This window comes from Pimephales promelas, chromosome 15 (genome assembly GCF_988280905.1).
Source record: "Pimephales promelas chromosome 15, fPimPro1.hap1.1, whole genome shotgun sequence".
NCBI lineage: Eukaryota > Metazoa > Chordata > Actinopteri > Cypriniformes > Leuciscidae > Pimephales > Pimephales promelas.
In genome coordinates, this window is record NC_142783.1 from 10,456,703 (window position 1) to 10,472,763 (window position 16,061).

The 16,061-nt window shown below is 34.9% G+C and overlaps 1 protein-coding gene across 2 annotated transcripts; it reads left to right on the forward strand.

The window, feature by feature from the left end:
• The first annotated feature begins 800 nt into the window (after nt 1-800).
• On the forward strand, nt 801-14,716 carry fndc4b (fibronectin type III domain containing 4b). 2 transcript variants are annotated; one of them, XM_039674337.2, is made up of 6 exons: nt 801-1,486; nt 4,201-4,316; nt 4,449-4,653; nt 7,407-7,496; nt 9,309-9,445; nt 13,792-14,716. In XM_039674337.2, the coding sequence occupies exons 1-6, from the start codon at nt 1,414-1,416 to the stop codon at nt 13,831-13,833; spliced, it is 663 nt and encodes a 220-aa protein (XP_039530271.2). In that variant the 5' UTR covers nt 801-1,413; the 3' UTR covers nt 13,834-14,716. The 2 variants fall into 2 exon arrangements, with proteins under 2 accessions (XP_039530271.2, XP_039530278.2); XM_039674344.2 differs by lacking the exon at nt 7,407-7,496.
• Nucleotides 14,717-16,061: the final 1,345 nt, after the last annotated feature.

Here is a 16,061-nt window from a genome sequence, read left to right on the forward strand (position 1 = left end):
GACTATCCATTATTTAATTTACAAATTTGATCAATTTATATTAAGCATGTGGTAACCGTAATACTTTTCAGTAAGGTTCATTAGTTAACATAACATGAACTAACAATGAGCAATATATTTGGAGTTTATTAATCTTTGTTAATGTTAGTTAATAAAATTGTTTGTTCATGTTACTTCACAGTGTATCAAATAATGTTAACAAATACAACTTTTGATTTGAATAATGTATTGTAAAATGTTGAAATGAATATTAATTAAGATTAATAAATGCTGTATTTTTAATTCTTAGTTCATGGTAAAAAAAGGCAGTTAACTAATGTTGACCAATTAACCTTATTGTAAGATGTTACCGAATATGTTGTTGGGTGTTGGTTTAAAAACAAATACCTCTTTCTATGAAACACACAATCTGAGATTTGGCAAATTACTGTGCATTGTCACTAATTTTGACCAACTGAGTAGTCCTTAATTATAACTCATTTGCATAATAGAGGGAATCATCTAACGCATGCCATTTTTATTTTATTCATATTTATTCTTGTGTATCCATAATAAAATAACACACTATTGCAAATACTATTCCTTTAATGATCTATTCCATTCTGTAATCATGAATACTATTCTTTTCTCACATGTGAACTATTCAAGTATTTTAAATGTCTTTGTTGTCTTTAGTTTAGACTATATCAAGTCAAAACGTTGCCTCTTCTGCTCGCACAGTTCGGTGTTCATGAGAGATTCTCCTGATGTTGATGTTTGCCGTGGTCTATCGATGTGCAAGTTTAAATGGCGTCATAACTCGCGTCTAACAGATCTGGTGAGGGTGTTTTTACTGCATTCATCCCGGCGCAGGTTCGTGCGTCATGCGGTTATAGAAGGGGAATGAGTGACTGCTGAGAATCAATCAGTAACTGGCCACCTGTGGGTCATGTGCCCGCGATGCAGCGCAGATTTATTGGTATTCTTAAAGCGCCTTACACGAGCGAGCGCATAAAGTGAGAAAGGCAAAACGCGAGCTTTGTGATGGACGCCATGCGCGCTTATGCACGCGCAGCGAACGTGTAACTGGTGGCGAGGCTGACGATTCTCCAGTTCCGTTGTAAACATCAAAAAGCGTGGTTTCTTTGGCTCTTAAATCACTGAAAATAATCGCAAAAGGAAGCGTCTTCCTCGCTCTTTCTCTATGACGCGGATTCGGATGGCAACAGATTGAGGTGCGTTGGACATCAGACTGCGTGGATGCTGAAGAAGAAGAAGAGGATGCTGCTGCTTTATTAGATTGTTTATCGTCGTGCCAGTGTAGCAAAGAGAATGCGTTGTTGATAATCATGTGATGATTGGAGGGATGCTAACTTCAGGTTACTTTTCCTTGGAAATTGGCGTCACTCATCTGGAATAACTCTTCAGGAAGATATGATTCACCTATTCACTTTTATGAGCCTTGTTCTATTTCTGTTTGGATGCCACATCTGCTTTGCAGGGGCGAGTAAGTAAACTTATGTTCCTTCTGTCGAATAAATGTTCCTATAGAATCATGACTAATAATAAAGATCAAACGCAACTGAGCGCTCATGTGTTGATCATCATAAGCATGCTGCGTTATATAATCCTTTCAAGCCTTTCCCGAGCCAGCAGAGGAAGACATTAAGGAAATTGCCTTTGACTCTGTTAGTCGTTGTCTTTGATTTAATGGGCCAATAGATATGCTGAGAGAATGACCTGTGCTAGAGCATGTCATTAAGTGCCAGTGCCATAAATGGTTTATGTTCTTAAGTGGAATAACGGTCTGTATGATGCTTTCTTGTATTAAAGATGATCTGATCCATCTATTATTTTTGTTTTTTAATAGATTGCAGTCATTGAAGAACTCGTTTTGCACACCCGATGCACTAAAAGTCTTTTAAAGTGCTTGCCATCCATGTAGCCTACTACCAAACCATCACAGTTCACAGTTAATTGAAATACTGGCAGCTCTCTCAATGCACTTATTCTTAATAAGACAATCTTACAAGAAAGCGTATCGTGCTTTCTAAACTGATGTATGTTCATGAAGCATTGACCTTGGCACAATTGACTAATTTGATACATTTCTCTTTTCTTGGCAAATAACAAGATAAAAGGATGAGTGACGCAATGTTTGCTCTCTTGCTGAGCTCTGTGACTGTGTTTGACACTGGCTGAATTGCCTTGCCAGGGTTGCAGTCATGGTCTTATTGGGGACTCAATTATTTACAAGGACGTGATTAGCTTTGAAATAGAAACATAGATTGGGTTTAGTGTAATGATGTTATAGTAGGGCTCTATTGTGACACTTTGAGCTGCCCTATAGCTGTACTAGGGTAATGACTAATGTCTATTTATTTCTGGTGTATATTTGCACTTATGATCAATATGCACTTTATTTTACATATTATAATTTCGTGCATATTTTTTTTACATATGTATTATATAAACACTTTATTTTACAGTTTCTTTGTTACATGCATGCAATTACCATAGTAATAACAGTAAATGATGCATAATTACATGCAACTAACCCTCAACCAAATCCTAATCCTACCCCAACCCTATGCTTAATATTACTACTTAAATACATAAGTTAAGTTTAAGTATTAGTACATACTGTATATAAACACTGTAACAATGACACCTTAAAATAAAGTGTAGCTGTAATTTCTATAAATTTACCTTAATTACATGCAACTAACCCTAAACCAAACCTAGTCCCTCCTAACCCTATAGTAACTAGGCTACATGTAGTTACTGTAACTGTATAATTGCCCTGTAACAAGGACACGTATGAAGAGGAGGGAGGGTCTATCTAGCCTCCGTTTTGTTTGAAAATACTTTAAACGTCAACAAGAAGTCATGTCACCCGACATCGATTAGAGCACCTTTAAGCCTGTTATTTCAAAACTGATAATGTGCATATTCACAAAAAAAATGTTTAAATGATGTTAAACATTCTGTTGATTATGAGCAAATTTCTCACTTTTCATTCTAGCCAGTTTTATTCATAAGGTCATCTCAGTAATTGAATTGTTTTCTATCTACCTCTTGAAGTAATATATGCCAATTTATGCATGAGCTCTGGTTAGAAAGCATACTTAAGACAATAAAGATGCCAGTGCCTTTGGATGTGAATCTGGACTTCCAGTATTAGAGATTAGAGATTGACCTGGGTCATGTCACATGCAGCTTTTTTTTAAATTCATATACGAAATTATTGGATACCAGCAAAATGCCAAATGTTTAGAATATATGAAATATACATGTTTGCAAAGACCAAATGAAACTTGCTCTTCAACCCATTTCCTTAATTGTTGATCTTTTTTGCATTATAAGGTTCTTTTTCTGTTATCTATACACCTATTAAATGAATGTGCAGGAGTTACTTCTACCTCATCTGAGCATTGCAAAAATACTTTTTACTTTTTTACTTTAATAAAAACAGCTTATTTACCACCACAATTTCTAATTGATCTGAAGGTATGTTGTATGATTGTCAAGGCACATCATTTTTGTATCATGCATATAAAGCAGATTACATGTTGTTATAATGTAGCAGAAGGTCGTGCCTATAATCGAACAGATTCAGGAAAAACATGATTAAAAGTGTCAGAATCCACTAGTCTTTATCTTCCCTATAGATTGTTTGGATTGTGATTTTTATTTTAAGAATATGTTGTTGGGTGTGACACAAACTACTGCATGTCCTCTTTCAGTCCAACACATATTTCTCCTTGACGCATGAAAGTCAGAGATTTGGCAAAGCATTGTGGATTGGCAGTAATTTTTAACCAACTGAGTCACGCTTATCCCATTAAAGAGAAGAATTAAAATTAGAATTCATTTGCATAATATCCCAGCAGAGTGAATCAGCTGAATACAGAAATATTGCATATTTATGAACTGCATTATTGTAGTTGTTCATTGAGCCGGTGTCAAATTGTTCCTTGGATGTCTCGGGGAAGCAGAGACAGCATAAATCTATAAATACTACTGTACAAAGCTTCTCAAAATCCCTTTTGCATACAACAGTAACATGTTTAATGTAATGTTTTTAAATATGACGTTCATGGAGCCTGAATCTTTTATTGAATGTGTCAGCTTTAATTCCAGTTGTATGTATGTATATGTCTGAGTGCATCAGATGGTTGTGCTAAGACATGATTCATGCTGGTGATTTGTGTTTCACAGACCGCCCTGCTGCTCCTGTCAATGTCTCTGTTACACACCTGCGGGCAGATTCGGCCACCGTGTCCTGGAATATTCTGGATGGAGAGACCGTAATTGGCTTTGCCATCTCACAGCAGGTCAAACAAAAGTTATTACAATGAGATTCAGCCCTACGGGCCTTTATTACAATCGGGAGAGTCTGACGTTTAATATCTGCAATAAATATGCCCTCTAATGAATCTTTAAACGTGTGTATGTGTGTGTTTTAGCGTCAGGACGGGTTGATGCAGCGTTTCATTCGTGAGGTGAACACTACCAGTCATGCTTGTATACTTTGGGATCTGGATGAAGACACAGACTATATTATCCAGGTCCAATCCGTCGGACTCTATGGAGAAAGTCTGGCCAGCAAAAAGATTCACTTCAGGACGCTTAAAAAGTCGGAACATTTTCAATCGACCATGATGGATCAAGGTAAACATGTCTGTTAGATCAGCATTAATACAATGTGAATCATTTTATAAAGCACATTTCATGTTTTTTTTTTTCTTGAAAGACAGTATTGACTGACTCAACCAGCACATGTTTCATTTATTTGTATCTGCTAGGTTTTTTTAATCATTTACACTGAGAAAAGGTGTAGGATTTACTTTAAAGGGATAGTTCACTTTGAAATTAATTTTTGATATGTTTTAGCTTACCTCAAGGGCATCCAAGATGTAGGTGTCTTTGTTTCCACAGTATTTTCAGTTTTGACATTTTTTGGTCAAATCGTTGATGTCTGGAGCCCACCTCAAAGAGCATACACAGAGAAGTCAAAATGAAATGATTTTGGATGATTGGATGATTTAATGACTTGTAAATGTAAGTACACATTGATGGCCTAAGACACGAAACGAGCGGTTTGTGTGAGAAAACGAACAGTATTTATATAGTTTTTACCTCTTACTAACAGCCGTCGAACTGATCTGAATCAGATGTCCAACTGAACCGAACTGAACCGTCTCCAATGTGACGCCGGAAGTGATCTATCGTGCGTCTACGTCATGCATTGTTTACACTGAGATTTTGGAAGTTTTACCTTTCACTAAACAATTTAGATATACGGGAAATCGCAATGGAAGACGAATTCGATATATCTAAATATGTTTCAGAGCAGTTCGACGGCTGTTAATAAGAGGTAAAAACTATATAAATACTGTTCGTTTTCTCACACAAACCGCTCGTTTCGTGTCTTAGGCCATCAATTTGTATTTACATTTACGAGTCATTAAATCATGTTTAATTTTGACTTCTCTGTGCATGCTTTTTGAGGTGGACCCCATAGACCTGCATTATATGACTGACAGACAACAACGGTTTGACCAAAAAATGTCAAAATTGAAAATACTGTGGAAACAAAGACACCTACATCTTGGATGCCATTGAGGTAAGATAAAACATATCAAAAATTTATTTCAAAGTGAACTATCCCTTTAAAACAATTTCACTCATAAATTTGAAGTAGAAAAATTGAACATCTATTTTCTTGTATAGCATAATCCAATAAGCTTTTGTTTTATTTACGTCTTTGGAAAATATTTGCTGCGTTCCAATTCGCTCACTTATACTACGCCCTAAAAGTATGTAATCTTTTTGTGATTGCTAAAGAGTAGGAAAGCTTTGGGACATACTATCACGTCATCTTTAACTGACAGCTCTGTCACGTGCTGTGTGCATCCTGCTAACGTATCTTTACAAAAGTTCACAATGTTGCTGCAGATGAAATATAATGTGGACAACATTTGAATAAATTCATTTTCGTCAGGTTACACTGTAAAAAAAAAAATATTGTTGGTTTAACTTAAAAAAAGTAAGTAACCTGGTTGCCTTAAAATTTGAAGTTGATTGAACTGTAAAAAGTGAGTTAATACAATGAAGGCGATTAATTCTATCATCAGAAACTCAAAATAATAAGTTATCTCAACTAAATAAATTATTTAAGTTGATTAGACAAAAGAAAAAATGTTGTGATAACAAATATTGAAAATATTTTTTTTTTACAGTGACAATTATTCACTCAAAGCTCTTCATCTAAACCTCTCAACATAACCGCGGGACTCGCGCGTCCTCCGTGTCTGTAGTTTTTTAACACTTTTTACTCGTGTTTGTAGTTCTAACGAATCCTTGTTCAACCCGCGATGGGTTGTGGGCAATATCAGCCATTAGAGTGTGCATCGATCTACACTTCGGATTCTGACTGGATATAGTAGACCATCCAGGTCCCTTTAAAACACTCGTTTCAACATACTACGATTTGGGACGTACTAATTCTATTTTCGAACACTATTTAGGACGGATAGTATGCGAATTGGGATGCAGCAATTGTTTTTGTGGTGCATTAGCATATGATGAGCTCAAAGCTCACTGACATACAAAGTTCTGTCATGAAACTCTAGATGAACTCAAGTCATTCTCTACAGGGCACAGCTGATTGGTTCCTGCTGTTTCAGTAGCCAATGAGCTCGCTGCAAGCTTTCAGTAACCCTCTACCTTCCCCAGCTCCACCTGTATAGATCTGCTATTTGGCTAATTCATGTACTGTACGCCATATTGTACAGCAGCATGTCTTACTTACTCACAAGAGTGTGTTGAGTGTGTATGGGCTCTATGCACGGTGGTATTTCCGGTGAAGGTCTAAGGATGCTGGATTACTTCCGCCGATCGTAGAGATATAATTTATATTGGCTTTTATACTCTAAGGTTATACTAAAGAAACGTTAGTCACACAAACAGACAAAACAGACATCCCTCATTTTGTTTATGCTTCTTTGTTTATTCTATTAAGTAAACATAACTATATATAAAATGACATCTAAACGTATTAAAGTTTCGTTTCAAAGACGGTAGGACAGTACATTTTGAAGACTCTGCCGTAATCCCGTTTCCTCGGTTTTCCTCCGCTTTAATGTCCCCAACTGGAAACTGAAGAGCAGCCTTGCATCAAATGCGGAACTTATGCGTGCATATAGCCTATTTGTCCCTTACATTAATCCTTTCTACTCAACAATGTCATCCATTGGCATGCTGAACAGTCACAGAGTTGCCATGACGGAAATGAACTAAAAGCCACAAAACGTTCTAATTTCTTGAGTTTGGTAATAAATAACATCATCATTAATTCTGACATTACTTCAATGATCTCTTTCATCCTTTAACACGTGTTGTTGTGTTGTTTACCTGATCAGATGACCCTGCGGTTGAGGGTTTAGACATTTCCAGACACCTTCAGACTGGAGAGATACTGATCATAATGACTGTACTACTAATGTGGGCAGGTAAATGACATTGTCTTTGATTGAATTAAACATAATCATTATAAACAAGTAAAAAAATATTGGTAACACTTTACTTAAAGGGGTGTGCATAAGACTGACATGACACCTTCATAACCATGACATGACATATGTTATGAATATGAAGGAGGTTTTACGCATGTTTGTGACTGTCATTAAGTGTCATTCGCTCAGTTATGACATTTTAATACAAATATGACATTGTTTGAGATGTCTTTGTTATGACACCATTACATCATAACCTGTCAGTGTCTTTGTCATGACAACTTGACATTACTAAGACAACACAATAAACATGTCATAAACATGATTAATTATCAAATATAAGAAGCCACCTAGCTTTATTGGTTAATATTACATTAAACTACCAGGTGGTTGGTTTTGATATTGGCTGTCATGAACCCATTATAACTTTTTAATGACAAATTCAATTAGTACCACTGTAGTTGAGGTCACGAAAAATATTCATCACACAGTTATAATGGCCTCATGACAGCCAATGTCAAAACCAACCACATGACAGAACTTTGTCATGACAAAGACACTGACAGGTTATGATGTATTGGTTTATGTCAAGATGTCATAACAAAGACATCTTAAACAATGTCTTATTTGCATTCAAAATGTCATTATTGAGTGAAAAACACTTGCATAAACCTTACTTCATATTCAAGACATATGTCATGTCATGGTAATGAAGGTGTCATGTCAGTCTTATGCACACCCCTTCAAGTAAAGTGTTACCAAAATATTCTGGTTGCAATGATATTCGTGATATTGTTTACCAAAGGAAATAATTTGACTTGTCCCTCCATTTAACCCTGTAAAGCCTGATTTGATACATCAGGTTTTTATGGTTCATATGAAATGTATGATATAGCCTACAAGAATATGGAGCTCTTCTCAATATTGTTCAGAGGCTCAAACTGAGCAAAAATATGCAATTCAGTGCAGTTGCTGATATTTATTTGACCAAAAAGAAAGATCAAATTCTGATAGCTTGTAATGTAAATCAATGAGATCTTTATAACAGTATAGCAGACTACTTACATAAATGCATAAAAATATCAGTTGTCACTTTATATCTGCCAATAATTTGTCTATATTTAAATGCTTATTTTATAATCAAAGTAATAGTTTTTATTGCACAAATAACTGTTCATCAAATGCTGGATTTATCACATTTAATACTCTAAAAATACTTTGATACTTTTGATACTTTTTCTAAAAGTATCTTTTAGTAAAAAGAAAAACTTTTTCTTTTGTCAAATCAACTTAAATATTTTTTTTCGTTCAGATAACTTATTATTTTGAGTTTCTGATGATTAAATCAATCTCCTTCATTGTATTAACTCACTGTTTCCAGTTCAATCTACTTAAAATTTTAAGGCAACCAGGTTACTTAATTTTTTAAGTTAATTTAAGTTAAACCAACAATATTTTTTTTTTACAGTGTAAGTGTTCAATTTGAAATAATACTTGTAAATGTTATTCTTATGTTTACTTTATGAAAATCAGTAAACATTGATCATGTTTATAATTTCAAGGCCACGGAGATTTTCATGGAGGCTTTACAGGGTAGTATCAATATACTGTAACAATATTTTAACTTTCTCTGTTCTGCATTTCAAAAATGTAAGTATTGCTTTGTTGTTGTTTTTTTACAGTGACCTTAAGAAAACTTTTGTCCTTTCAAACTCAATTGTGATATCCAGATGGAAGATAGTGTTTTATTTTAATTAAACGTATCAGATCTGCGTCCCCGTAATCAATCTGATCTCTGTCTTGCTGCAGCTGTGATTGTGCTCTTCTGTAAGCAGTATGATATCATCAAAGACAACGATTCCAACAACCACAGTAAAGAGAAAAGCAAGCCGCTGTCTGGCCAAAGTACCCCAGAGTACCATAACGGAGGCCTGCTGGGCAGCAAGGTGAGACCTTCACCACTGACCAACACTGTGGCTTTCACTGTGGTCAGTGTTGCCAGGGTCGCGGCTTTCCCGCACAATTGGCTTATTTTAAAAATGCAGTTACGGGAAATGTACCGCATACTTGTATAATGTACAGTGGCCGCCAAATCTGTAGACAAAGACAAATGAAATAGATTTTCTCAACGCAATCTTTTATTGAAAGTGTGTTGATCCTTGGAATGAATACCTGGCAACCTAAAGGCCACGGAAAGAGCTGGTGATTTATTAATCTTCGTTAATGTTAGTTAATGAAAATCAATGTTAGTTCACAGTGCATTAACTAATGTTAACAAATACAACCTTTGATTTTATTAACGTATTAGGAAATGTTTAATATAATATAATTAAGATTGATAAATGCTGAAGAAGTATTGTTCAGTAGTTCACGTTAACTAATGTTAACCATTGAACTTTATTGTAAAGTGTTACCACGTGTTATAAGGCAAATATCTTATAGACATAGCATTTTAATCTGCTAAATGCGACTATAAGGCAAAAAGGAATGAATAAATTATGAACATCATGATTTTCTGTAAAGCTGCTTTGAGATGATGTGTATTGTGAAAAGAGCTAAATAGCCCAAATTGGACTTGACCTGACTTTTATGGATGGCTATGTCATTCATATTTATAGCTTGCATTTTAAACAATTTATCATGCCAAGTGCCGAAAATTACAATAGACAGAGTAAAAGAAGAATTAACAGTAGCAACGTTTAAAAAAGTAGTTACTGAAGAGGGATAAAATACAGATTAAATAATTAAATAAGCACAAATACATATAAACATGTCTGGCTATAATCATCTACATAAGATTTAAACCATAGAATTAACAAAATCAAAACATGTATTAAGGACCTTTATGGGAATCCCGCAGCTTTCGACTGTGATTGGACGGGGGTAAATTGGGCTGGTTTTCATTCCTTTTGGGCGGGGTTTGAGTCGGCTTTGGGCTGGAAATTTTTCTGGGACCTGGCAACCCTGACTGTTGTTTCCAATGGAATACTGCATTATCTACACCAGTCATTCCCAACACCGGGTGTGTGTACCCTAGGTGGGGTACGTGTGCAGGTTCCAGGGAGTACGCGATTTAGACTCAGCTTGGTTTGTTCTGCATTGGCGGAATAGGCATATGCCAGGAACACCGTCAATCGCACCAAGCGCATTAGTCGCTGCAAATGGGTCACAACGTGATTTTGCAGCATTGAGTATTGTAGCCAATTACTGGCATGTCTGTTGAAAGTTATGTCCAATCAGAAGTGTTTAAGTTACTAGTTGTGAGAATCCACCTGATATTCCTCAAATAAATTTCTGTTTAGTGCCAGTTTAAGTTCTACATGCTGACAAACCTAACGCATTATAACGAACAAAGCGCAAATGCAACGTTGAATTAGACATTTAGTGCGCACTTTAGTTAGTTTCATTGATTAAAACGGGTTTCATTGATTCAGTGATTAAAAAAAAAGCACTCGTTTTACCCTTTGTGTAATTCATCGCCAATTTATTGCCAGTCAATTTAAGAACAGTTTTTTTTTCATGAGACTTTGTAAGGCTACTTCAGTACAAAAACTGATAAACTTTGATAAAACGTAAGTTTTTTTTTTGGTTTTATAATGTCTAAATATAAATTTAAAAGAAAAAAGAGGGAAAAAAACAATATTAGGGAATGGAAATAAGTTCTGCTCTGTCGCATCTACTGGTTATAGTGGTAATTTCATGTCTTTTTTATTTTTAAATAAGTGTTTGTTTTCCATCAAATGTTGTATTTAAAATATTAAAATTTAAAATGTGTATTTTGTCCAGTCTTTTTTACCCACAACATTGATTTGTTGGTTTAATAGTGTCAATGAAGGGGGTCTTATTGATGGGGTTGTGGGGGTACTTAAAGTCCCCCTGTGGTAAAAATCAATGTTGTTTATGTGTCTATGTGGTGTTTTTATTATGCTTTAAGACAAACCATGTGCTGCGCATATTCATAAGTCAACACCATTGTTGACTAGTTTCTCTTTAAAACAGCAGTGAACTAAAGACAGACTAAAAAATGCGGTTTGAAATCGCTGGTGTTTATGATGTCACAAACTTGTAACCAATCACGTCAACGTGCCCGCTGGGTTTTTCATATCATGCTGTGAAGCAGGAGAATTTGAAGAGAAGCCATGCTATCCTGGTATAGACCATTTCACAAGATGTAAACGACACTGGTCCAGAAACACTTCCTGTTTCAGTTTGTAACTGTTTTCTTTATTTCACATGTAAAGAAAACATCTTAAAGATGTTTGTTTAACCCTTTAATTCAGTTTTAAATGTTCTGTTGGTTGTATTTTATCCCAGCTTTTATGTGTAGTGTTAAAAAACTGAAACAGGAAGTGCTTCTGGACCAGTGTTGTTTACATCTTGTGAATTAGCTGTTTGATAAGGTCAAGCAAAAGGCTAATCATATTACTGTATTACCTTTAAGTGTCCGACGTTGTAAAGAGTGATACCATTGTGCAGCGTTTACCTCAGTAAGTTGGCCGAATTAGCATATTCATGGGTCTGTGGATTGTAAATGAGCAAGGGTGTAGTTACATTCAAGCTATTATTACAGGGGGTGAAAAGAAAAACCTTTAAAATTTGGGTGATCAACTATTATTTTTAAGGGATAAAAGTATTGAATAGTAAACTATAAACTATACAGTTCTTCAGTCACTGTAATTTACAAATTATTGTTTAATTAGCTTGTAAAGAGTTAGATCATGTTAGCTTTTATGCTTTGTATCCTAACCCTAACTGATGTTTAATATTTTTGTATTTTATGTCCAAGAAAGGATGATTTTCTGTGACCTAATCTAAAGTGAGAAAGTTCTGTTTACCCATAATAACCAATAACTTTACTGGATTGAAAAACTGTTCATTAAAAGACAACTCTTTGCATATGAGCTTATTAAACATCCATATATATCCTATCCAAATAGTATATTATAAACAAAGACTATAGTTAACTATAAACACAAATAATTTTAAGTACTTTATTACTGTATTATAAAGTGTTGAAAGTGTTATGCATTCAGCAAATATTAATCAAATAAAATGATTTAGCATTTTTAAATTCAGTTTTATGTAAAAACTGTATGTCTGAACTCTATAGTCTTATCAAATCATGCAGAGATGTTAAAAATCACACCTTAAATTACTCTTGATTGACTCATCACATTGGGATACTGTAAGGTTAAATAAGGAAGTCTATGATAATATTGCGATATTTATTCTTATCGTCCATAAGTACACAAAATAAAATATTTGATTCTCTCAAAATACATGGCTATACTTTCCAAAGGATGTCAATGTAGAAACATGCTGTAACTGTATGTTTGATTATTGCATGTTTCATTGTGTTATAAAATACTGTACACTGCATAATTTGACAATATCATACGGGTATTTCATATGCAGAAAATTTGGTAACACTTTACAATAAGGTCCCATTAGTTAACATTAGGTCATGGGCGTATAGCTTGACATCTGGGCTTTTGCTTTAGAAATTCACCATTTGCAGCACATTTGAGCTTTTCTATAGCTTATATATGGTCAAATTTAGGTTATTTTAACCAGATGCATCACTTGTAGATTACTTGTAAGGGCTATGTATATATATATATATATATATATATATATATATATATATATATATATATATATATATATATATAATATTTAATTTTTTTATTAAGCAAATAAAGGAGTGAAAAATGACTTTAAAACAGACATCTGTTGTTATCTTCTAAATGCAAATGCATCACAGCATAACTGTTTATTAATTTATTTTTAAAAAACAACGACTTAAAAAGACATATTATATACATATTTACTTTCAAGTTGAAAAAATCATATATTTGTAAAACTATAACATAGTATCTTCCAGTCGCAACTCGCAAGCTACACTCATGCATTAGGTGTGCATTAACCAACCTTTAATACAGTTTACAGTACATTTGCTACAGTATGTATTAATCTTATAGCAGAAGTTATAGCATAAATGCAAAAAAATGCATTCATTGTGAGTTCATGTCTGCTCATGTCAATTATAAATAATATTAACAGATTAACTTTTAGTCAAATGTTGGTCAAATGTTGAAATTAACCTTGACTAAAATTGTTAAAAGCTTTAGAAATATTTTAATTGTCAGTTTATTGTCAACAAATGTAACCTTATTGTAAAGTGTTATGGAAAATTCACGTGATTGCTGTAAAAATAGACATATAGCAGTTCTTGCCTCAGTGTTTTATTGATATTCTTTTCTAATTTCTAACCATTTTTACTCTTTTGTAGTTCCAAAGGACATCGTCCTCCCTTAGCATCATCAAGGTTTAACCAAGGCATCATCAGGAACCCTGGTCTGTCATCAGACCCGTCAGCTCATCTTCTGATATTCAAGATGAGCATTAAAGGCAATATTAATGTAAACTTCTCAGCTCCCTCAGCAAATCGGGAATTGTAAGGTAGTGTACGGGTATTTAGTAGTATACTCCAATAAAGAACAATATCCTGGACAATGAGCATACCTCTTTACCTATTACATAAACTATAATCACAGGAGGAGCTATTGGTGCTATGAATATGATTGTGGAGTTCAAACACTGGCAGCCAGCGGTTTAGAGGTGTGTATATGGATTTGTTGCGTGAATGTGTTTCATTGAAAGAGGATGAACAATAATAATACAAAAATGTGGCATTTCTTATTAATACATGTAAATTATTACAATAAATTCATCGTCAGCCACAAAAGTGGCCTTATGTTATGCATTAATAATTTCTAACCACAATGAACTGTATATCAATGGCTTGTTTTGTGCTTTAATGAAGTATTAGCACTGTGTTATTAAATGTTTCAGACCCTTAGAGTTGATTGTTCAACAGAGGGGTTTACATTGGGAACCAGTCCACCTGTGTTCATAGAAATGGTTTGGTGTATGGCATTTCTATGCCAAACTAGTAACGTTTCTATTAGTAGAAGCATATGTCTACCCTCATATTGTAATGTGTAAAAAAAAAAAAAATTCTTCTTTGTTCACTAAGTGAGAAGTTTTGACTATACTTACTTGACTATACTTATAGCTATACATCGCTGTATTTTTGGGCAATAGATAAAGAATGTAGTTTAAATACTGTATTTCACTGCAAAGGTTAGAAAAGAAGTTTATTAATATTCTTATTCTCAATCCTACTTTCCAATAAACGGAAAATGGAAAAACCATGCGTTTTGTCTTTTGGTTCTTATAGAGGCAGACATTTCACATTACATTAAATCACATATATATATATATATATATATGTGTATATATATATATATATATCAACCAATAACATGGCAGTTGCTTCAATGCATTTAGGGGTGTGGTGCTGGTCAAGACAATCTCCTGAACTCCAAACTGAATGTCAGAATGGGAAACAAAGTTGATTTAAGACGTTTTGAGCGTGGCATGGTTGTTGGTGCCAGTCGGGCCGGTCTGAGTATTTCACAATCTGCTCAGTTACTGGGATTTTCACACACAACCATTTCTAGGGTTTACAAAGAATGGTGTGAAAAGGGAAAAACATCCAGTATGCGGCAGTCCTGTGGGCGAAAATGCCTTGTTGATGCTAGAGGTCAGAGGAGAATGGGCCGACTGATTCAAGCTGATAGAAGAGCAACTTTGACTGAAATAACCACTCGTTACAACCGAGGTATGCAGCAAAGCATTTGTGAAGCCACAACACGCACAACCTTGAGGCGGATGGGCTACAACAGCAGAAGACCCCACCGGGTACCACTCATCTGCACTACAAATAGGAAAAAAGGCTACAATTTGCAAGAGCTCACCAATATTGGACAGCTGAAGACTGGAAAAATGTTGCCTGGTCTGATGAGTCTCGATTTCTGTTCAGACATTCAGATGGTAGAGTCAGAATTTGGCGTAAACAGAATGAGAACATGGATCCATCATGCCTTGTTACCACCGTGCAGGCTGGTGGTGGTGGTGTAATGGTGTGGGGGATGTTTTCTTGGCACACTTTAGGCCCCTTAGTGCCAATTGGGCATCGTTTAAATGCCACGGCCTACTTGAGCATTGTTTCTGACTATGTCCATCCCTTTATGTCCACCATGTACCCATCCTCTGATGGCTACTTCCAGCAGGATAATGCACCATGTCACAAAGCTCGAATCATTTCAAATTGGTTTGTTGAACATGTCAATGAGTTCACTGTACTAAAATGGTCCCACAGTCACCAGATCTCAACCCAATAGGGCATCTTCGGGATGTGGTGGAACGGGAGCTTAAATCTCCATCAACTGCAAGATGCTATCCTATCAATATGGGCTGACATTTCTAAAGAATGCTTTCAGCACCTTGTTGAATCAGTGCCTCATAGAATTAAGGCAGTTCTGAAATTATTTGCAGACGATACAAATTTATACAGTTCAGGTAATGACTTGAAAACTTTAGCTAATAATATTGAAGATAAAATGGATAAACTAATATTGTGGTTTGAATGAAAATAAATTATCTATAAATTTGAACAAAACAAAGTTTATGATATTCAGCAATAAAAGAAAAGAG